The sequence below is a fragment of the Atractosteus spatula genome, chromosome 5 (genome assembly GCF_055471065.1).
Source record: "Atractosteus spatula isolate fAtrSpa1 chromosome 5, fAtrSpa1.hap1, whole genome shotgun sequence".
Taxonomy (NCBI): Eukaryota; Metazoa; Chordata; class Actinopteri; order Semionotiformes; family Lepisosteidae; genus Atractosteus; species Atractosteus spatula.
In genome coordinates, this window is record NC_142710.1 from 65651698 (window position 1) to 65673184 (window position 21487).

Below are 21487 nucleotides of genomic sequence, written 5' to 3' on the forward strand. Positions count from 1 at the left end.
ATCCTGGGATCATTTAGCTTCTAGCGAGAATATTCTTGCAGGAAACTAAGGACAGGTCCGATACAACCATGTTAGACATTGAGAACTGCAGCATCTTTGTCCCTTGTGTTTATTAATAAATGTTTATCTGGGGCATTGGTTGCTCAAAAAGGCATCATTGAGGGTCCCTGCCTTCAAGCACGTTTTCAGGATGACTGCGGATTAAATTGTTTTGCACATATTAAAAAAGAAAATGAGACGGTTCCTTACAGGAGCACTTGGCCACTGCGGTCAGCGCGTAGAGTTGTGAGTTAGCCGAGCCACGAGCCATTGTGCTGCGATAAACTTCTGTGATCTTTGACCTGTGTTCCTTTGTCTCTCATAATTCCCTGTAAATACTCCGGGTTCGCAGCATGCAATTACGACGGAGTTTTATTCTTTCCGTGTTTAATGAAGGTGCTTAATCCCTCGGAGTAAGATTGGAAACTATGAGAGGAATGAAATTCCATAATGACGGGCGGCCTCCCCTCTCCCTGGTCATCACGTCAGCTGTGGTGTCAGTCGTGGGTTGCCATGGCAGTGTGGTACCAAGGTGGGGGGTCATTGCTCTGAAGGACGCGGGCAGGAGCTGGCTGGCCCAGCCCGGGCTGATCCGCACAGCCTGGGTCCCCCTGAGGTCGTGCAAAAAGCGTTAAGTCCCACTGCACAGCAGATCAGCAGCAGAAGAGAGAAAGTGCCTCACCGGGTGAATTAGGAGAAAACCGCAGGGAGGACAGACTGTCCAGGACCGGGGTGGAACTTGACATGACACTGGGATTGTGCACTCTGATCAGAGGGAGGAGCGCCCCCTACTGGTCCACCAACCACTTGGGTTTCCTGGACAGAGATTTTGCCCTGTAGATCTGTCACTCCCAGCAAATCCCCCGAGATCTAGCACGATCTAAAAGGCGGCGATGCCGATGTTTTTGTGCAGCGTGTGGTTCACAACTGCGGCAGAACGCTGTGCGCGTCCCGTGTGCTGGTCGGCTGCTCTCCCACCGCCCGTGTGCGTCCTGTGTGCGTCCCGTGTGCGTCCGAGGGGCCCGTTTCCACCCAGATCCTCCCTGCGCATCCCGAGAGCCGACGGGTTGCCACGGCAACTCCACCGGTTTTGTAACGGCTCCATCTCCATGGAAACCTGCGCTCAACAAGTATTTTTAGGCCTGGGGCCCGGGCGATGGGAGCCAGGAATAACCGCTTCTCATTTTATTTTGGATACGGAGAGAGAGAGAGAGAGAGGTAGAGGTACAACGGGTGAGGTGGCATGTGGGAGATGTGTTACTTAAAAGCAAAGAACAGCTTTGAATAAAACCAACCAGCTGAATTACAAAACAGACTTCTGAACGCCACGCCTCTTGCAGGCACTGTGTCTTCACGGCAGTGGAGTACCGCTGCCCTCGGTCACGGATCAGCCTGGTGCACTCACACAGGCGGGGCGTCGGGCTAATACTCCCTCCTCCGGGCTGGTGTCCCTGCAGCCCCGGGCCCGGTGCCGGCTCGGTTCTGTTCTCTCCGGCCCGGGGCGAGCAGGCAGAGCGGGGAACAGGAGAAGACCTCATTGCCGGCTGGACACCTGACTCTGTTGACCCCACGGCTGCTGGCACACAGCCCAGCCTGCCGCCCTGTGCCAGGGAGTGGGGGTTAAAGGTCAGGTCAACACCAGCGGGGGTGTGTGCGACGACCCCTCAGACACGAGCGCTCCAGAAACCTGGCTCTGTGGGAGCTTTGCCCCTCTGACCTTCGTACTGCTGTGGTTAACCCCTCCATCGGGAGATCGTTATCACTCAACCCCGCTAATTAACATCTGCGCCAGTTCATTCCTGCGCTCCTCTGTACAACGCCCCTCCCCCTGAGGAACTGCCATGACATGCAGCCGAACCCCAGCACCCCTACCCCCCGCCAGGTTGTTGAGATCTGGGGCAGGGGAGGGGTGTCACCCTTGTGCCACCTGCACCAAATCCTTCAAGCTCAGTTCCCCCAAATCCTAACTGGACTGATCGAACGGGAAGAGTGCGCCCTACTGATCAGGCTCGCTCTTTAACATATAATATTAGTGTTCACGTTTCATACTGGTTCGAGGATATGAAAGGTGTCCTTTAAGAGCACACTTTCACTATGGATTATGGGAATGTTGTTAACTAAGCAGTTTGGGCTGTGTCACTGGTCACGGTTGGCTGTGTCACTGGTCACGCTGACAGGCCCTGCTCAGGGCCAAACAGCCACTCCTGCCTGACTTTGATGTTAATATACACAAACACAGAATCTGAAGTCTGTTTAGATGGTTGTGCTTTCTAACACTGAGAAACAGCCTGAGCTCATTAGTACTTACATTCCCATTTATATACAGAATTTAACATCAGTGTGGGGACAGCCTCTGAGAAAACAGAACTCCTGAAACACTTCTGATACGGGGTCATAAAGAAAGCTTGAGTAAAATTCTTTATAAAAGTCTCCCGGATGTCCGATTTGTTTTCCATTTTCAGCTCCGAAAGCGAATGTGAGTCAAGGGGAATCCCCACAGGCACTGGACTTTTGAGCTCTGTGTGTGTGTGTGAGAGAGAGAGATTAGAGAAAGATCTCGCACTGGGCAAAGTGCAGCAGGGTGTACGTGAGACTTCAGGAGTGTATGAAAGCGTGTGACTGTGCAGGCCTGTGTGTTGAACACAAGAACAGAAGGAAGGTTATAAACGAGAGGAACCATTTAGCCTGTGTGCCTTGTTTGATACTTAGTAGTTAGTCAATCCCAGGGATCTGTTCCAGATGTTTCTTGAAATAAACCAGGGCACTGGCTTCAACAAGGTGGCTGGGCACCCCGTCACCACCCTGCTGCGCTCACTAGTGAGTCTGTAACGAAGGTTCGGGAGGGACAGCAGCCACATTCCATCAGCCTCAGCTGCCAGTAACTCGCAATCACTCCTGACCTCACTTCCTCAGCTAAAACATCAGAGATACTGTACATAATCCCCCTTCCCTCCCTCGTGTTCATGTGCTTGCACCCCTCCTGCACCTCATCTCCCCCCCTGCAGCTGCCCCTGGATCACCCCTCGCTCTGCTGGGGGGTCCCAGCCTCCTCGTCCTCTGGCCAGGAGCCCAGCCCTCAGTGTTTCCTGCGACTCAAACACTCAATAAACCTTTCAGCTCGCTCCCTTCCTGGCTGCTGTTTTTCCTAGTAAACAGCACCTCATCCACGTGCAACAGGCTCAACACAACAGGAGGTGGAAAGACTGGGGCTGCGCGGCGCACAGCAGAGCGCCCCCCTGTGGCTGTGTGCCCAGGCGGGCGGGCAGGAAGAGACAACACTAACGAGCCCAGATCCGTGATTCCCAGAACCCGCTCAGACTCGGTTAGCGACGGGCTGAAATAACGACCCAGAGGCCTCGGGGTCAGGTTATCGTCTGCCGCCACTCCTCCCCGAGCGAGCAGGCTTTCCAGACTCCTGGTACCCCCTGTTACTGGCATCCCGGCACCAGATCTTCCTGGTACCCCCTTTATTTGAGCCTTTACCCATCTGAGCGTCTCTGAGTGTCTCCGGGTCCAGAGGCCTGAGCCGAGACCCACTCCTCTTCTAACGCTGCGAGTGGAAACATGAAAAAGCTGCTCAAGTGTCAGACAGCGGTGGGGAACAGCTGCTAACGGTGCTGCCTCACACCACTGGGGTCCTGGGGAGCTGTCTGTGTGGAGTTTGCATGGCCCCGCTGTGTTCACATGGGGTTCTTCCCACAGTCCCAAAACATGCTGGTGTGTTACTTGAGCTCTCTGGAAACTGGCCCTGCTGTGTGTGTGTGTGTGTGTGTGTGCGCGCCAGTGTCTGTATCTGCCCTGTGATGGGCTGGTGTCCTGTCCAGGCCGTACCCTGACTTGGGCCCATTGCTTGCTGGGCCCCTGTGACCCCGAACTGAAAGACGTGTTCAGGAACTGGACAGATGGATGACTAAGTGTCTGTTTTCTGCTCTGTAAGAAAGGGGGGGTGTTTTTCTCTAGATTGCCATGGAAACAGAAAGTACATTTATCTGAATCATTGCATATTCCTGTGCCTATGCACCTCTCGGGCTGAATTATTTTTAGACTGCTAGAAATTCAAACTGTGAAAAGTCAGTAATGTGCGTAAGAACGCGGCCTAGTTTGTCACTCTGCATTCCAGAGCTCCTCTCCACGCTGGGGGTACGTGTGCACTCAGCTCTGGGAATGCCCACCGCCATCAGCGGGGCCCGATCCGGACAGCAGTGGAGGACCAGAAGGGCCGGTCCGGGCCGCTCTTTTTCCTCGGGTTCGTTCGGGTTTGGGAGAGGCGACAGGGCAGTGGCAGTGCTGCCACCCCGTGCTGATCTGCTGCCCTGCCAGCCTGCTGCTCATCAGTGCGCCAGCTGGCCCAGGACAGGCTGGAGCAGAAGACAGTCCTGCAACTGGGGCGTCTCTGTGCTGCTCCCGGTGCAGCAGGGAGCTGGATTAGGAGGCAGGTCTCTCCTGGAGGGTGAACGGGCTGCAGGCTTGATCTCCCCTCTGGTGACAGAAGCAGATGTGAGCCATGGCTGTGTTTCAGGCCACGCTGGGCTGTATTTAGGGTTTAAGTGCAGATCAAGAGCAGAAAGCTTTGCTAATGAACCTCATCCAGTTGTCAGCGGTCTACTGGCCTGGAGCCTCGACGGGTTCTTGCTCAAGAACGACGCTGGGGATTGTGGATCAGTTACAACAGCGACAGCAGCTCACAGGTCATGTAAAGCTGGGCCAGAGTTATCATTCTTATGAGACAGGAGTGCTGTGCTGTAGGAGGCACACGTCCAGATAAGGCATTAAAAGTGAGGTCCTGTCCTTTTCTCTGGGATCAGGGGTGTCAGCCCCGACATCAGCCTTTACTCTGCTTGTTGCAGCTTCCTCTACAGCTGTGCCGACAGGGCTGCAGACTGAGGAGCTGGCTCCCTGCTCCGATCCCCAGCTGTGGGCTGACTGAAGGACATTCTGTGTGGAGTTTACATGTTCATGTGGGATTTCTTTGGACGCCCCATCCTGATGGCTGGGTTAACTGGCGTCTCTAAGCCGCGGGTGCGTGCCCAGTGGTGGGCTGGTGTCCCGGGTGTAGCTCTGCTCTGGGGAGAGGCGGGAATTAGCAGGAACACTTGGCTCTCTGAGGAGAGGGATGGGTTTCCCGGGAATAGTGTTGTTTACGCGCTGTTCTTCCTGGGAACTGGGCAGTGGCGTCAGGGCAGCTCTGCAGCAGAGACACGGGTCAGGGTCCACGTTACCCGGGCCCGAGCTCTCCGGCTCTCCCTGTGACAGCTCTGCAGCAGAGACACGGGTCAGGGTCAGAGTCGGAGCCAGACCCCTCTGAGTCGGAGCCCTGCGAGGGGAGAGGGAGACGCAGGGAGACGCAGAGGAAGAGGAGGGGGGCAGCTGCCCGGTTCTTGAGTAAGGGTGTGTAAGAATGCTGGACAGGCAGCGCCTCTGTTCCTGGCTGAGCTGGCACCCCGGGCAGACGGACAGTGGCGGGGGCAGGGATGTCTTTCAAAGGTGAGAGGTCACAGTGTCACAATACAGCTGGTGTCTCCATCCTCTGTCCTGCAGCGCCCCTACCTGGCGAGTCTTATACTGCACCTTACCATTTACTTAGGTAACGATGAACTTTTATGTCTAGGAGGAATTCCTCTTTGTTCAGTCAAATACTTGGTGTACAAAATCTTCTGAGTCACAGCTCATATGTTCTAGTCATGTAGAGGCGCTTTTGGAGTGGAGTAGTGTTGTAAGAGCTACACAGAGACCCAGGTGAGAAAGGGGACATTGTGCCAAGCAGGCTGGCTTCGCTGTGAGTAATGTGTTGGTAATAATTCTTCGCACAGCAGCCCCACTGGGAAGGGGAGAGAAACTGCTTCAGTAGACTGCGCTAGATCAGAATATTAACGTAGCTTGCACTCCTGCTCTTCCAGACTGTACTCCAGGATCTTTCAAGACGGTGCTGTCAGGCCCTCAGTGTAACATCCCACCCAAAGGACAGCGCCACCTATACAGCACAGATCATACTGGATCATGGGATTGGAAAATTCTGGTCCAGAGGGAATGGCGCCCCCTGCCGGCCCTTCAGCACCATCTACCGCTGCAAACCTGCTCTTCCTTAGAGGTCTCCCAGCCGCCCCCTGTGGTATTTCTGAGGAACACGCTGCGAGCGAGCCGGTTGTCCCGTGTCTCTGTGGCGCAATCGGTTAGCGCGTTCGGCTGTTAACCGAAAGGTTGGTGGTTCGAGCCCACCCAGGGACGCGATTCTTTTTTTTGACGTTTTATTTTGAAATTTTCCACCCAAAAAAAAAATCTCCGTTATATCAAATGTTCTGAAAATCAAATATAAACTTAAATTTATCTGTTTGCTTGACCGTAACTGACATGACACGGGCGTTTCATTTTAACTGAAAATAAAAAAAAAACCTTGATATTTTCCTGTATTGTTCTACAGAGAAATAAATGTGCATGACTTTCACGTTTTATTTACTAATTGTGACAGAGTTATGTCGCAGTTTTTGAATAATTAAATTTAATGCACGATGGTTTTGCTGAAAAAAAGAGCAACTCCATGTCGCCCACCGCTGCCGAAACCCGGGATCGAACCAGGGACCTTTAGATCTTCAGTCTAACGCTCTCCCAACTGAGCTATTTCGGCACAGCTCCAGCACACCGCTCACCGACCCCAGGATCGAGACAGGACGGCGGGCGGCCCGGAGCAGCAGGGGACTTTCTTAATTGCCCCTGTCCTCAGTCTGGGGTCTAAAACAGAGTTCAGGGGAGCTGCGGCCGCATGCGCAGACTGCAAAGGAACAAGTGGAGGTTTCTTTCCTGCTGAAAAGAGAAGAAAAGAAACACAACGTTTCGACTGTGGAGCCTTCTTCGCACCTGAAACCACAGCCGAAACGTTGCGTTTCCTTTCTTCTCTTTTTTTTTAGCATGGAATAAACCTCCACTTGTTCCTTTGCAGTCTTTAAAAAACGTCATGCCTACCGGGGAACCTCCCCGGTGGAGCCGCAGCGCCGCCGTCTGGCGAGCGGGGGGAAATGCACACCAGCAGTTCGTGCCTTTTTATCGTTTGTGTGTTTTTGTTCTGAAAGTTGTTTTTCTTTGAGTAAATTGTTGGGGGTAACCGAGTCAGGTAGCCCACAGTCCTACCGCCCCCCCCCCCCCCCAGATGGACCCCGACAGCCGGGGAGATGTAAAAGAAACGGGAGATGAAGCGATGTCGGGATTAAACGGCCGTGTAGAGAAAAACAAGCCCTTCGCCTTCAGAGCGGCACCCGAGCAACAGCCGCGGTGCGTGGAGCGCAGGCAGCGGCGTCTCTGTGGCGCAATCGGTTAGCGCGTTCGGCTGTTAACCGAAAGGTTGGTGGTTCGAGCCCACCCAGGGACGAGCCTGTTTCTTTTATGTGACGCGTTTCTTCTTTGATATGGCTTACTAAAAAATAAGAATTGAATTTTCTCATTGTAGTTGGCCAATTTCCCCACTGGCCTTTACCAGTCACGGCCTCCTGATGATCCCCCTCTCTGAACTGGCTTCATCACTCTGCTCTCCTCCCCACTGAGAGCTGGTGTGTGGGGAGCAGACTGGAGCCTCATCCAGGTGGGGGTGGTGGAGGGGATCCCCATGACCTGTACAGCGCTGTGAGTGGGGCGTCCAGAAGAGCGCTATAGAAGTGTAAGCAATTATTATTATTTTACTGGAGTATAAACGCCGGGGTTACCATCGCAATAACATTTACAGACGCCGTTCCCGTTCATTCCTCAATACTTTTCTGTGATTCTGTCCTGCAACCCGCCTCTTTCCTTCGTTGTAAGAAGCAAAAAATAAAATGAGTGCCCCTCCCTTTGCCGAAACCCGGGATCGAACCAGGGACCTTTAGATCTTCAGTCTAACGCTCTCCCAACTGAGCTATTTCGGCCCGGCGAGAGAGGGGCCTCGGCGAGAGCTGTTAGACTATATGTGACCGCTAGGTGTTGTTAAAACCGCAGGATCTTTGTCGCACTGAAGACGATGAAAGCGACTCTGGGCACAACCTGTTGCCTCTTCGAACCGTTTTCAACCTTTTTGCGGGTGGCGGAGGGTGGTGGGGCAGTAAAACAGGACAGAAATCTAGTTGTGCCCTCACCGACACCCTAGGGGGCACCACGCCTATACTTTCTGAAAATTCATTGAAAAGGAGTCGAAGTCTTCATGACCCAAAGTGAAATCAAAAATGCAACTTTTAGGTTTCCGACAATCTTGGTTAAGTTTATTGCTGAATCTTAAGTGCTTTAAAATGTACCATAAGCCACTCACGCCGTTAATTAATCAATTGCTACTTAAAAATATGCCAGTATCGAAGGTAGCACAATTCGGCTTTTAGCATTTTTATTTTGAGACGTCTCCTTTTCGGATGTCGATTTGCACTCGATGATACATTTCCGGTTAGGGTGGTATGACGTCACATCCCGGCGGAAGAAAACAAGGTCCTGCGCGTGCAAGGCGTGTGCAAGATGGCGGCCAGCGGAGAGACAGCGGCGCAGGGCTCACACGTGGGGAAGAAAAAGACGGTGGGTGCCGAGTTTCACCTCGTATTCGCTGCGGGACAGTGTCGATGAAAGTGAGAGAAGTGCGCAGTAACGACGGGTCGACTGGCGTGTGTCCAGGGATGGGGTTGAGCGCAGGATCTCGTCATGTGTCTGTTGTGCCAGGTTGCAGAGTCTTTTGCAAAGTAGCCCTTCATTTAATGTTTAAATCAAGCGGGAGCAGGTTCTGAAATCACAGTGGAACCCTGGCGCAAGGAGCTTAATAAGGTTGCTCCGCTGTAGCAGTGAAAGAGGTGGCTTATTCAGACACCACAGGCCTCCTGTTCCAGACGTGATGCACGTACAGTAGTCGATGCCCAGTCTGAGTCCGTGAGTCCGTGCCTCTCGGATAACCAGAAACACTGAACAGTTAGAACATGTAGCTCAACACGCAACTAAGACGCGAGGTTAGTGCCGCCTGATTGATAGGAGAGCAGAAACTGAGCCGGGTGCTGTTCCTTGTTTCATTCTGGAACACAGTACATCAGCCTGAATACGTGTCCCAGCGCAACAGCAGCACCTGTGCGGTGTTTCTGTAGCCCTAACACTGACCTGAGATACTGGAGGGATTTCTTCGTTGGTCTGACAGGTCTGCAGGTATATTTCTAGTCTTGATTCATAGAAGGAGGCGCCGCCGTCGTTAACCCTGTACTGCTCACAGGAATTTCCAGCAGATCAAGGCTTCCCTGCTCTACGTCTTGGGATCCAGCAGGTTCCCTGGGGAGGAGGACTATCTGGTCCAGTTAAACCTTAAGTGAACTCAGTTAAAACTTTAACTGGGGATTAACAATGTTACCCCTCTCCAAATGTTGAGCTGTCAGACATTTAGGGCAGGGGCTCTGAATCTGGGTTCTGCTGGTCCAGTCACCTGCTGGGCTTCATTCCAGTTGAGTTTAGTTACCTCATTGAAGCCTTAATAGAACTAACCAGTAGCTGGATTGGAGCATTGTTTTTTTCCCTCCTTAGAAGTGTGGGGTTTTATTTTGCTCATGAGTTGCAATGGTTAATAGGTGACCTCCCACAAGCTTAAGAGCTGAAAACACTCACACTCACGAAGTTAACTGTTTCACTGCGTCACGAGGGGGTTTTATTCAGGGTGCAGTAGTGTAACTGAGAGCAGTTCTGAAACAAGGTCTGCAGGTGTGTGTGTGTGAGGGGGCTGGGGGCTCCGGGGCCCGGACTGGGACCCCCTGAGTCTGGGAGGCGGTGAACCCCAGGACCACAGCCGGGAGCCCCTGGAGTCTCGTGCAGCTGTGGGGCTTGGGAGAGAACCCTCCTGAGTGTACAGCTCCGTGAGAGAGCTGTGAGGCCCTTGCCTGTTGTCACCTGATTCCCAGGACTGCAGGGTGGGCGGACTGAATTTAACCTGAGGGTCCCGAGACCTGGAACAGTGCGGCTCCTTCCCTGGTCGGAGAGTGCTGCAGCCCGGGGCACAAGCTAAGGCCGGAGCGTCGCAGTTTTCCAGGCTCTTGTTTATCCCCTCTAGGTGACGGCCAGCCGTCATCACTCTGAGACACTGCTGGGATTTTCCCAGACTGCGAGTAGAGTTTCCTCATCTGTGATTGTCCGGACTGAACAAATCTAGAAACTGGCGTTGCTGCCTGGTGTCATGTGTGCACAGATTCTGTCCTCAGTATTGTTTCTCTCTCTCCTCACTGTCCTTCATAATCCTGTTTCTGAATGGTGGATTTAGGTGTCCTGGGAATCTCAGCATCATAATCCCGAAGTGCAAGAACCCAGAATCCTGAAAGGCCCTGTCTTTCAGACCCGGTGGCACAAGAGGACGTGTCTTTAGGATTGCCAGCAGGAGTCTGTTCTTTACACAAAGGGTGGTAGGAGTCTGGCACAAGCTGCCCACCTGTGATGTTGAAGATGAGCCTTCAGGGAAATGGCTGAGTGAGACCTCTGGCTCAGCAGGAGGCCGCCAGCAGTCCCGCGTGCAGGAAGGCTCTGCTTTCTGTTCCTGTCCAGAGTTCTCATGCTGTCTCTGCTCTGCTTGTGTCCCGGCCTCCAGGCCCCGAAGAGGTACTGGGAAGGGGGCGAGAGCGGGTCTGCAGGCGACGCCCCGGCGCCCGGCCCGCGGGGGTCGAAGCCCAAGAGGAACAGGAAGAGGCAGCCGCCAGGAGCCGGGGAGAAGCAGGCTCTGTCTGGGGTAAGTGTGCGCTGGGGTGTCCGTGTCACACCCTTGCCCATGGTACACCTCTCAGGCTCAGACGCCAGTAACAGGTGGTCTTTCTGTTAAACTAGGAGAGAGAATCAATGCGATACAGATTATTAATTCCCAAGGGGATGACTTACAAAATAGAAGAGCCAGGGCAGAGTTCACTACGGCTTCTGGTCTCCTTGTCTGCTCGTGAATCAGCTCACTGCTCCACGACAGCTCTGCGTCGCAGCGCTGCCCAGCTGTCTGACTCCAGTGTGTGTGTGTGTGTGTGTCGCACCCTCCTGACGTCAGCTGCGCACTTGTGCAGTGTTGCTCAGTAGTGAGGGCTTTCTTACACGGAATAATAATGTTAACAAATGTAGATTCCTTGTACTTTTCATCCCAGGGGACCCCAAAGCTCTTCACATATAGGAGGGGATCCCCCACTGAAGTGTAGCCCCACTGCACAGCACTCAGGTCTGGGGGAGAACTGCTTCACTGGCTGAATTAGGGGCGCCTTCAGGGGGTCCCTGGGGCCTGCTGAGGCGGGGGGACATTAGCTCCAAATTCAGATTCGTCCCGCGGCTCCTGCAGCTCTCTGCCGTGTCTGAAGCCCGTGTCTCTCGCCCTGTCAGAGAGAGGACCCGTTCCTGGGATCTGCTCCCATCCCGAAGGAGCGGCTGCAGCAGTTTCGGCGCGGAGAGAGGAACGATGTGGTGAGTGCAGAGACGTTCTGGACACGGACGCCGGGACACGCTGGCTTGGGCCTAGAGATCTCGGACACGGTGGTGGTGGGGGCTCTGGGGGGCAGTGCCGTAATCCTAGGCTGCCAGAGAGGGAAGTGGGGTGCCTATAGGTGTGGGGGTATCCTAACACTATTGTGGTGTGAGCTGTTTTTTTTTGTCGACTGCTAAAATGGAAAAGGGGGGGAGTTGGGAATAATAGCTGCTGTTCTTGTTCATGATGGAGTCACCATAGAAACATGATGTGCATGATGTTATAATTGTTTGGTCTTAATCGTAAGTGAAGAAGATATTTTCTCTGCGTTGCGCACGGCGAGTGTAGCCCTCTTCAGCAGACAGGACCCGGATAGGGCAGGGTCATCGGGTCATCAGAGGGACCCCATTGAGATTGGGGGGGGTTGAATTTCCACTACGGCCCCAGGAAAGCTCAGACAGCGCTGGAATGGGAGTCACGGGGCGGTCTGTGAGCGAGGTGTTCCCTAGGAGCCCATGCGAGGAATCGACAGCGTTATTCCCAACTTCCCGACGCCGGGCTCGTCGCGGCCCCCCTGAGCTTGAACACTGCTCCTCTCCTCCCCCTCCACAGGCGTCCGTCTCCCGGCCCCGGCTGAAGCACACCCTGGCTGTGGCGGAGTCGTCTTCCGAACTGGCCGCGAGGCAGGCCGCGCGATGCCACCTCCTGCTCCAGGAGGATGCTGGGTAAGAGCGGGCGGGACAGAGCCACACCCCGACTGGCCCTCGTGTTGTGTGCTGGTGTGAGTGTGGGCTAGACCAGCAGCGGGGCCCGCAGACGTTTTATGATCAATTCAAGTGGGGAGCTGCGTCAGCATGCGCAGGCTGCAAAGGAACAAGTAAAGGTTTATTCCTGCTGGAAAGAGAAGAAAAGAAACGCACCCGAAGAAGCTCCACACCCGAAACGTTGTTTCTTTTCTTCTCTGTTCAGCAGGGAATAAACCTTTTCTTGTTGCTTTTATGATAAAAGGCTGGCGTCCGATATTCTGCTTTGATACAGCGTGTTGTACCTACAGGGACTGCTCTTCCTCTTGGTGTTCAGTTAGTGAGCTTTAAAACATCGCATATCACATTGACTGCGTTATTTCCTGTGCTGTATAACGTCCTGAAGCTCTGAGCTTGCTGATAGCGCACCCTGTTCTCCAGGTTTTTGGAAGGTGATGAAGGGGAAGACACGTGCATCATCGCACAGGAGGACATTGCAGAGGCTGTGGACATAACTTCCGGGTCGAAGGTTAGATACCCAAGATCTCCCCTCATTTCTGCTTTCAGAGTGGTGTGAAACTCTTCATTATTGGCTCATTTTACTGTGCCTGTGATTCTTTTTTTCTTCTCTTAAGTTTTGTTTGTGTCCTATTATGCAGTGCTTCAAGTGAGTCTGAGTAACTCTTGCAGATGTATGACGATAGAATTCTGAGCAAGTATTCCGTTTGCAAGGAAGGCTTTGGGCGGCCCCTGGTGGCCACTCGAGGCAACAGCAGCCCTCTGTTCACCCGTGGTAGTGTTACCTGTTTGTAATCAGGCTGGTCTCTCTGCTTGCAGTACTTCAACCTTTCACTCACACAGTTCGGCCCGTACAGACTGGACTACACCAGCAATGGCAGGTGAGCTCCCTCCTTCAGCCGACCGGGTCCGTAAAACGTTCAAACGAGCTTCACGCTGGTGGTAGGTTTATTTCAAGTCGGAAATGTGGGGCTGTGGTTCGAGAAACACTTCTGATTGTCCGATTAACAGTGGAACCTGCTAAATACCTGTAAACGAGCTGGAAATTGAAAAGAGTCGCTCGTTTAAGCGTGTTTAAAATTATTTCAAGCTTTATTGTTTCCTGGAAGAAATCCCTTTTTATAAGAGCCAGTACTATCTCCTGACGCTATCACTTGGCTTATACTCCAGCTCCCAGCTGGACTGACTCTGTCTGAACGGCCTGTGTCTTTCACGTGGGTGGGCTGTGTGTTTTTTCCCCATTAGAAATTCTGCCCCGATTTGTCATAATCGCCACTTCAGCCAGTTCCTCTTCTTGTTTTCAGTCGCTGTTCTCGTGCCTGCTGTATAGCTCCCCGACAGCTCGTGTTCATAGTGCTCTGATTTTCATCATGCGAGGTTCCCTGTACATAGCTCCTTTTTACGTGGATGTTTCTGTATGTGTACCCAGTTGTACGTACAGATATGGATAAGTAGTATTTTATTTGTGTTGCTAATCGGCTCCTTAGCATTTTATGGACAGGAGTTTAAGCCAGGTTGCTCGAACAGGGCTGTTTGTGAAATGCTGTAAAAGAGCGTGCTGCCCTGTTCTGTGACCCACAGGCACCTGCTCCTGGGTGGGCGGCGGGGCCATGTGGCCTGCCTGGACTGGCACACGAAGCAGCTGCTGTGCGAGATGAGCGTCATGGAGACGGTCAACGACGTCAAGTGGGTGGAGGGCACGCACGCACGCACAAACACACACACACATGATCGCGTGCGCGGCGATCTCCTGCTCTTCCCCCTGCCACAGGGCCTTCGGATGTCGCAGGATAGTCTGTGTGCTCGTGCACAGCTGTCGCCCCCGCACTGCCCTCCTCTCATGTGTGAACAGCTGCCAGGGCCTCACTCTCTGCTTACGAGTGATTTGAATTTCTGCAGCTTGTAATTCTTCTAGTACTTCAGTATCACATCCTCTTAGGATTTTCCTCCTGTAGGCAGTGACTGGTCTGGACAACACGGGTTAACCCAATGGAAAAACAGAAAACAGTGTAGTATTGGGGTATTCTCTTTCCTCTGTGACACCTGAGCCTTGAATTCACTGTCTTGACTTCTTAGATGGCTGAATATGGTCTGTCCGTATCCCCAGACTTAAGTGCAGTTGTACCTCCTGTCCTGCAGGTGGCTCCACAGCGAGGCAATGTTCGCAGTGGCTCAGAAGAAATGGCTCTACGTCTACGACTCCCAGGGAGTGGAACTTCACTGCATCAAGAAGTTTAACGATGTCCTTCGCCTTCAGTTCCTCCCGTACCACTTCCTGCTTGCCACCGCGGTGCGTCATCATAAAACATCCCCTTGCAACGCGTCTTGTTTTCCAGACATGCCCAGTTCCAACTCTTGGTGGGCTTAGTGACTTCCGGTTTCCTCTTCAGATCACATAAATAATTTGAGCCAGTGTAACAGTTGGTGAGCCTCTGAGGCCTGGAACTGGGGGCCCTGGCTTGATGAGTCAGAGCTGTGCAGTTTCTAATGTTTCCAGTGGTTGTCCTGCTACCGTGAAGGCGGTGTGCATACCAATTCCACCTCCTCCTTCCTCCCTGCAGTGTCTTTGACTTTGCTGTACAGTCCTGAAATCTGCGCAAACGCTTCTACAGGGAGGGTCATTCAATAAATGCGGTTCTGACTGTACAGAACCCAGACTTTAGGAGTGTAGAAGCCGTGACTGGAGTCACTCAGCCCCTCTGGTCCTTTGGGTTGTTGGTGTTTAACTGACGAGTATCGTCCAGTCTGCTTGTGAAAGAGGGACTGGGCCGTAAACTAGCAGCACCGGTCTGTGTCTGTCTGTGCCTCAGAGCGCCACGGGCTTCCTGCAGTACCTGGACGTGTCCATCGGGAAGGAGATCGCAGCGATCAACACTAAACAGGGGCGCCTGGATGTCATGACGCAGAACCCCTACAATGCCGTCGTTCACCTGGGACACCCTACAGGTACCGGGCCCGCCCGCCGGAGTGGGGGTCGGGGGTCAGGGCCGTGTCGTGAAATTCCACGGTGGCCCCCGGCTCAGTCCCTGCTCCCTGTCTCGCGCCGCAGGCACGGTGACGCTCTGGTCGCCCAATCAGAGGGAGCCGCTGGTGAAGATGCTGTGCCATCGGGGGGCAGTGAGGTCCATCGCCGTCGACAGAACCGGAAAGTGAGTCTGCCGGCCCGTGTTGACACACGTAGAGAAGAGGTTGCTCCGGCGTGGTGTTGACGTCGGCTCCTGGGGCTCCAGCAGGAGGGGCCGAGTGACCCCTGACCTCTCTTCCTGGTGCCCGGGAGGGAGCGGTCGGGCGTCGCGGTCTGCAAGTGTTCCCGTCTCCTTCTCTTCCCGCGTCTCTGCAGTTACATGGTGACCTCGGGGCTGGACAGGAAGTTGAAGGTCTACGACATCCGGGCGTTCGCCCCCCTGCAGTCCTACGCCCTGCCAGCGGGGGCGTCCTACCTCTCCCTGAGCCAGCGGGGGCTGCTGTGCGCCTGCGCGGGGGACACCGTGCAGGTCAGTCCCGAGTACGCGGCCCAGATCGCCGTTCGTCTGCGCTGCCGTCTGCCAGGCACCTGGCTGCTCTGGGCGCCGTGACCCGCTGCGGTTCGGCCTCTGATGCCACCTGGCCTGTCCGCCCCCAGGTGTACCAGGACGTCTCCAGCACTCCCGTGCAGAAGCCCTACATGGCCCATCGGGTGCGGGGCTCCGTGTGGGGTGCCCAGTTCTGCCCCTTCGAGGACGTGCTGGGGGTGGGGCACGCCGAAGGGTTCACCAGCATGATCGTCCCAGGTGAGACCACCGGCCGTCCGTCCGTCTGTCTGTGTGACGGAACCTTCCGGCGGCTCGGCGCCAGCGCTCACTGCCTGCCGTCTTCTCTCTGCCCCGCTCAGGCGCCGGGGAGCCCAACTTCGACGCCCTGGAAGTGAACCCCTACCGCAGCGTGAAGCAGCGGCAGGAGTGGGAGGTCAAGGCCCTGCTGGAGAAGATCCAGCCGGAGCTCATCGGGCTGGAGCCGGCCAAGCTGGGCGAGCTGGACCGCGCCAGCGTCGCACAGCGGCACCAGGAGCGGGTCCAGAGGCTGGTGAGTTGGGCCTCTCGCGTTCTGGGTCCTGCTCTGTTCACGCGCCAGGCTCTGGGCTCGAAACCAGGAGGGTTGCGGGTTCAAATCCCAGGTGGGGCACAGCTGGGGCACTCTTGTTGTGCCTGTTGTGGTGGCTCCAGTAAAACGCCCAGCTGTTTAAATCTGTCCTGTTGTTCCACCTAGTCTTGGATACTATTACCTTTGTAAACATTTTCTAATTAAAGCTTTCTTTTTTTTTTTACCTGGTTTGTTTAGAAATATCAAAAGTAATTTTTAGCTTGTCCTGCAATTCCATATCCTTGCCTTTGCTCCTTGTTGTGTCTGTACTCCATGCACCAAGAGTGGTGGGAGTGTGGAACAAGCCGCCCAGCTGGTATTGTTGAAGCCGACGCCCTGGCTCCTCGCAGGGGATTATGAAGTTACAAGCTACCCAGTGGTCCGAACGGTCCCGTTCTCCTCCATTTGCTGGTTCCGACCCGGCAGTGGAACGGAGCCTGTCGTGGGCCAGACGGGGGGGCTACTGTTCTCTGCTGATCGTGTGCTGGCTGGACGACTCGGAGCAGGCCAGCCCCCCGGTGGCGAGAGCAGGCGCTCGGCAGTGGGGCGCAGTTTTTCGGGACGACCGCCCCCCTGACCTGTGTCCTCTCCTGCACTCCTAGGGATTCGACCCCTTGGCCAGAGAGAAGTTCAAGCCGCGCAAGAAGACCAAGGGGCGGAGCTCTGCTGGCAACATGGAGAAGCGCAAGAGGAAGGTCGCCCACGAGGACCAGAGGGTAAGGCGCTATATACCGTGTGAGAGAGGGGGGAGGGGGTAAGGCGCTATATACTGTGTGAGAGAGGGGGAAGGGGGTAAGGCGCTATACACCGTGTGAGAGAGGGGGAAGAGGGTAAGGCGTTTTATGCTGTGTGTGAGGGAGACGGAAGGTAAGGCGCTATATTCTGTAGGTTGGGGTGGGGTTTTTCCAGTTCCTGCCAACCGTCTTGTTTCATGAAGCCAGACGTTTTCACCCATGGGCACCTCTCCACTGTGGGTGTTTCTTACTCCTCATCCTTACTTCTCTGCTCCTCGAGATGGCAGAGCCCCTCTCTCGTTAACGCAGGTAACCTGTGCACACTCGGGGCGCACGAGCGCGTTCGGGGTTTGTTAGTGTGTTCAGGCGCACAGGAGGCTCGCAGCAGAGCCGATGCCCGAGAGAGGCGAGAGCCCCAGAGGCCTGGCTGGCCCGGGTCCGAGCTGAAAGCAAGCAGGACCGCAGTGAGAGAACTTGGGGCAACACATCAGTCCCCCTTCCTTACCTGGGGATCGGGGTGGGTGTGTGTGGGGCAAGGCTCCCAGTGTTGGCCCTCCCCCCACAGGGAGAGGGAGCCTGCGAGTAACCCCGTGACCTCTGTCTGTCTGTGTCCTATGCCAGGAGCTCATCCAGCAGACTGTGGAAGCCAGGGCGAGGCAGAAGGAAGAGGCGACGGGGGTGTCCCCGGGTCAGAGGTCAGCCCTGGACAGGTTCAAGAAGTAGGAGAGCTGCCGCCTGCTCCCCTTTGCAGAACCTCACCTCACTCACCCCAAGAATCCAGCCTTTTTGTACAGTTTATTGTAATAAAAGAATTCCGTAACAGGGACTCCGAGAGGGTCATTCAGGTTTACAGATGAGATAAATACTCGTGTAAATGGTTTACAAAATCGTGTTCATGCAAGAGAGTGGGAAATAGCGAAACATCATTTCCGCTAAGGGAAACCGAGCCTGTACCAGAGACTACAGGCTGACAATGGTGGCTCAGTACTTCAGTCCAGGGGCGTGGGAGTCCGTCCATTCATCTAGAAGAGCAGTGAGGCAGCAGGGCGGGGGTCTCGCACAGCCCCCTGCTCTGTCATGAGAGGGTTGACATGATCGCTGCAGTCAAAACCGCATCGGCACGGTACCCGACAGCCCGCCGGGCCGCACATGGACAGCCGTCCTGCCCCGGCAGGGGGGGGAGACCGTGCTCCTCTTCTCCAGCTCTCAGAGCCCGGGCAGGACCCCCCCCAGCAGGCTCCGGGCCTTGCAGACGCCCAGGGCGAGCTTCAGGCCCAGCCAGGAGCAGGGGGGGCTGCCCTGCACCTCCGCCCAGAGCCCCCTCATCTCCGCGGGGGACACGTGGTGGGCCGACACCAGGGCCCTGTAGCAGCAGCGGCTGAAGGGCACCCTGGGGCCCCCCGAGAAGAGCGGGCAGTGGGTGGGGGCCAGGCCGGCCGCCCGGGCGCACATGCCCACGAAGGCGTCCTCGGGGGGCAGGGGCCCGAGGGGCTGCAGGGCCGGGCCGGCCGCCCGCGCGATCTTGCGGGCCGCGGAGCGGGACAGCAGGTAGGCCGTGCCGCTGCAGTAGTCCGGGAAGACGTCCGGCGCGTAGGCGGAGGCCGGGAGGTAGTGCTTGCTGCGGGGGTCCCGGTTCGGGGCCACCCCGAGGTGCACCCGGCCCAGGTACAGGTCCCGCTCCCCGGCCGTGGCCCCGGCCCGCTGGAGGTACTCCAGCAGCACCGCCGGGTTGAACAGGACATCGTCGTCCACCTTGGCCACGAAGCGCGCCTGCGGGCAGTGCCTCTGCGCCCAGCCCAGCAGGGACAGGGTCTTGAGGGTCAGGTTGGCGTAGGTGTCCAGGAAGCGCCCCTGGATCAGGTCCCGGGTGGCGCGGTGCTCCTCGGCCAGCCGCCGGGCCAGGCCGGGGTCGGGGGTCACCCCCACGACGAACAGAGTGAGCACACGCTGCCCCCCGACCTCCGTGTCCCCCGCCCAGCTGTCCCGGATGGCCTGCCGAGCCTCGCGGTGGGCGGGGGCGCTGGCCACCAGGGTGAGCAGGTACGGCCGGGCCAGCTGGCAGAGGGAGGGGCTGGGCAGCAGCAGGTACTCGCGCAGGTGCCCGGGGGGGCCGGGGGGGCCGGCGGTGGCGATGCTGAACCGCCGCGCCCACCCCCCCGGCGCGCTCATGAGCAGCCGGACGGCCAGGGACTCCAGCGTCTCCGCGCACAGCAGGCCGAGCGCCGCGCCGCACAGCAGCCCCACGGCCAGCGCCACCGCGCCGCCCCGCCGCCGCCCCCCCCTGCAGCCCCACGGCCAGCGCCCCGCCATGCCCCCCGCCCCCGCTACCCCATCGGCGCTCCCGGCGGGCGACCGGATCAGCTCCCGCTCCTCGGCGCGCTCATCATGGCTCACGGGGGCCGCCCCTGAAACAGGAAGTGGGAAGACAAAATCCAGTGATTAATAACGATGAAGACCCTTCAGGACAGCCTGCAAAGCAACCGATTCACAGCCCTTCCCCTGCTGCAGGACCGCTACGGCTCTGGCACAGGGGCTGCAGGCGAGCTGGAGTGAAGCGGCACCGGGCCGGTGGCTCTGAGAGCGCTGCAGACCCGTCACCTCCATCTGCCCCCCCCCCCCGAGCTGGGACCAGCTCGACCTGCGCAGGCGGACAGAGGAACGTGTCGGACACGCCGGCACTACGGTACCGCACAGAGCAACACGGTACAGCACCGGGCCATAAGCACGTAAGACACGGGATGCGTTTTACTGAATACGGTCGCCCTGCAGTCCCGGCCTCCAGCTGCCGGCTTATCGATTGATCGACAGCCGATTGATGACGGAACGGCAGGATGTCACCGGCCGCTGGCGCAGACAGGCTGGGTTTGTAAAACGAGTAACGGTGGCAGGAAGCATCGTTCTCCCCCCCCCCACCGTGCAGGAGAGATGCCAGGTTGCAATAAGGGATCAGACACGCGCCGCAGTCCTGCAGCGGTGACCCGTGCTGACCCCGGGACCCCCCCCCCGCTCGCCGGACTCGCGGACCCCCGAGGCCCACGCGAGAAAGCACCGCAGATGGGGACCCGAGTCGGTCGAGTGACGTGATGCAGACCCCCCCCCTCACCCGAGACCTACACGGCGGCTGCACACGCGGCTTGTCCGGTCCAAAAAAAACAAAACAACCATAAACACAATCTAATCGAAAATAAAATGTAAAAATATTTCCAACCCTGCTTCTCGGCCGGCTGGCACCGGGGACCTCGAGATGCTCCGGCAGCGGCTCTGCTGCGCTGCCCTCCGGCGGAGACGCGGTTGGCGCCCCCGCCTGGTGAGGAGGGGTGTAGCGCCGCTCAAGCCAGTCCTGGTTCCGCTATTTTTTTGGGTGGGTCACGGTCTAAATTCTAAAGTTCATTCCCCGCCGCTGAAACCACCCCTGTCATAGTAGTACATGCGTGGTGGAGGACGGAACTTACCTCCCAACGTCCTGCTTTCCTCTATTGAATTAAAATAATACGCGTGCAGGCTGTAGGTACGAGCTTCTGACGCGTTTCTATCATTTACGGGTTATTTGGAGGAGGGGGAGTATTTGGTAATAAAATAAGTAGTCACGAAATAAGTTAAAGAGACAAATGATTACTGAAAGAAACCACCGCCGGATACGCGGGGATACCGCAATACAGACTGAAACAGATACACACTGTGATGACAAAGAGCGCTTACATTTCATTAAGCGGGGTCTTGCAATTGCTCGCAGAAACCGGCCGACCTCAGCAGAAAATGTTAAAGATGTTCATCAGCCACACCCAACATGCACTAGCCGTGGAGTGAGTGAGATAAACCACAGATTAAGAAAAAAAGCATTCCCCCAAACCCTTCTTTGCGTCTTAATCGCAGTTTCCTGAACAAATCCTAAGAACAGATCCACAGTACCGCAACACAATTCTTTAACTAAAGGACAGGCAGAATTCATACTCAAAAAACATGCTAAAAATTTCATTTGCACGGACGGAATCTCATACCGACAAGCTTCAGTTCCAATCTCACACAGGCAAGGTTAGTACCGGGTTACACCGGGCATTTTTCTTTTAAACCGGTTAACACACAGCGACCGTTACCTGCTCCGCCATCTACTGCTATAGTCTTATCAGGGAAACACAGCTGATTCAAGATCCCTTAACAACGAATATAGCCTTTCCCGGCGGCCATCTTGGAACTTCCGTTGTTGGCTCGGTCGGCCATCTTGTTAGAGGCAAGGAAATAGGCAGAAACTAGAATAGCTGGCTGATGAAGTAAAACTCTTCAATGACCTTTCTTTCCCTGGTGTCATCGCAATATATTGTAACGCTTACGGCCGACAGGTACTGTGTAAGAGCCGGCTTACCAGAGCAGGTGACGTCACCGCCCTTCCCTGTGATAGCAGGACTACAGCTACTGGGCTGTGGAGAGATCTCTCTTTAGCT

General features: G+C 55.7%; 2 protein-coding genes and 4 non-coding genes across 6 annotated transcripts; 3 read left to right on the plus strand and 3 right to left on the minus strand.

Moving 5' to 3' along the window:
• The first annotated feature begins 6190 nt into the window (after nt 1–6190).
• On the plus strand, nt 6191–6264 carry trnan-guu (transfer RNA asparagine (anticodon GUU)). Its single transcript has one exon. It is a non-coding gene; the product is annotated as a tRNA-Asn (tRNA).
• A 324-nt stretch (nt 6265–6588) lies between these two features.
• On the minus strand, nt 6589–6661 carry trnaf-gaa (transfer RNA phenylalanine (anticodon GAA)). Its single transcript has one exon. It is a non-coding gene; the product is annotated as a tRNA-Phe (tRNA).
• Nucleotides 6662–7325: 664 nt separating this feature from the next.
• trnan-guu (transfer RNA asparagine (anticodon GUU)) lies at nt 7326–7399 on the plus strand. The gene has a single exon. It is a non-coding gene; the product is annotated as a tRNA-Asn (tRNA).
• Nucleotides 7400–7855: 456 nt separating this feature from the next.
• On the minus strand, nt 7856–7928 carry trnaf-gaa (transfer RNA phenylalanine (anticodon GAA)). The gene has a single exon. It is a non-coding gene; the product is annotated as a tRNA-Phe (tRNA).
• A 530-nt stretch (nt 7929–8458) lies between these two features.
• On the plus strand, nt 8459–17868 carry wdr46 (WD repeat domain 46). Its single transcript, XM_088915428.1, has 15 exons — nt 8459–8559; nt 10589–10726; nt 11353–11433; nt 12047–12159; nt 12619–12706; nt 13015–13076; nt 13777–13881; nt 14335–14485; nt 15006–15141; nt 15245–15344; nt 15536–15689; nt 15818–15965; nt 16067–16257; nt 16917–17030; nt 17670–17868. Exons 1-15 carry the CDS (start codon nt 8503–8505, stop codon nt 17769–17771), a joined length of 1740 nt encoding a protein of 579 aa, XP_088771554.1. The 5' UTR covers nt 8459–8502; the 3' UTR covers nt 17772–17868.
• b3galt4 (beta-1,3-galactosyltransferase 4) lies at nt 17831–21127 on the minus strand. Its single transcript, XM_088915429.1, has 2 exons — nt 21047–21127; nt 17831–19453 (listed from the first exon to the last, which is right to left on the minus strand). Exon 2 carries the CDS (start codon nt 19356–19358, stop codon nt 18255–18257), a length of 1104 nt encoding a protein of 367 aa, XP_088771555.1. The 5' UTR covers nt 19359–19453; nt 21047–21127; the 3' UTR covers nt 17831–18254.
• Nucleotides 21128–21487: the final 360 nt, after the last annotated feature.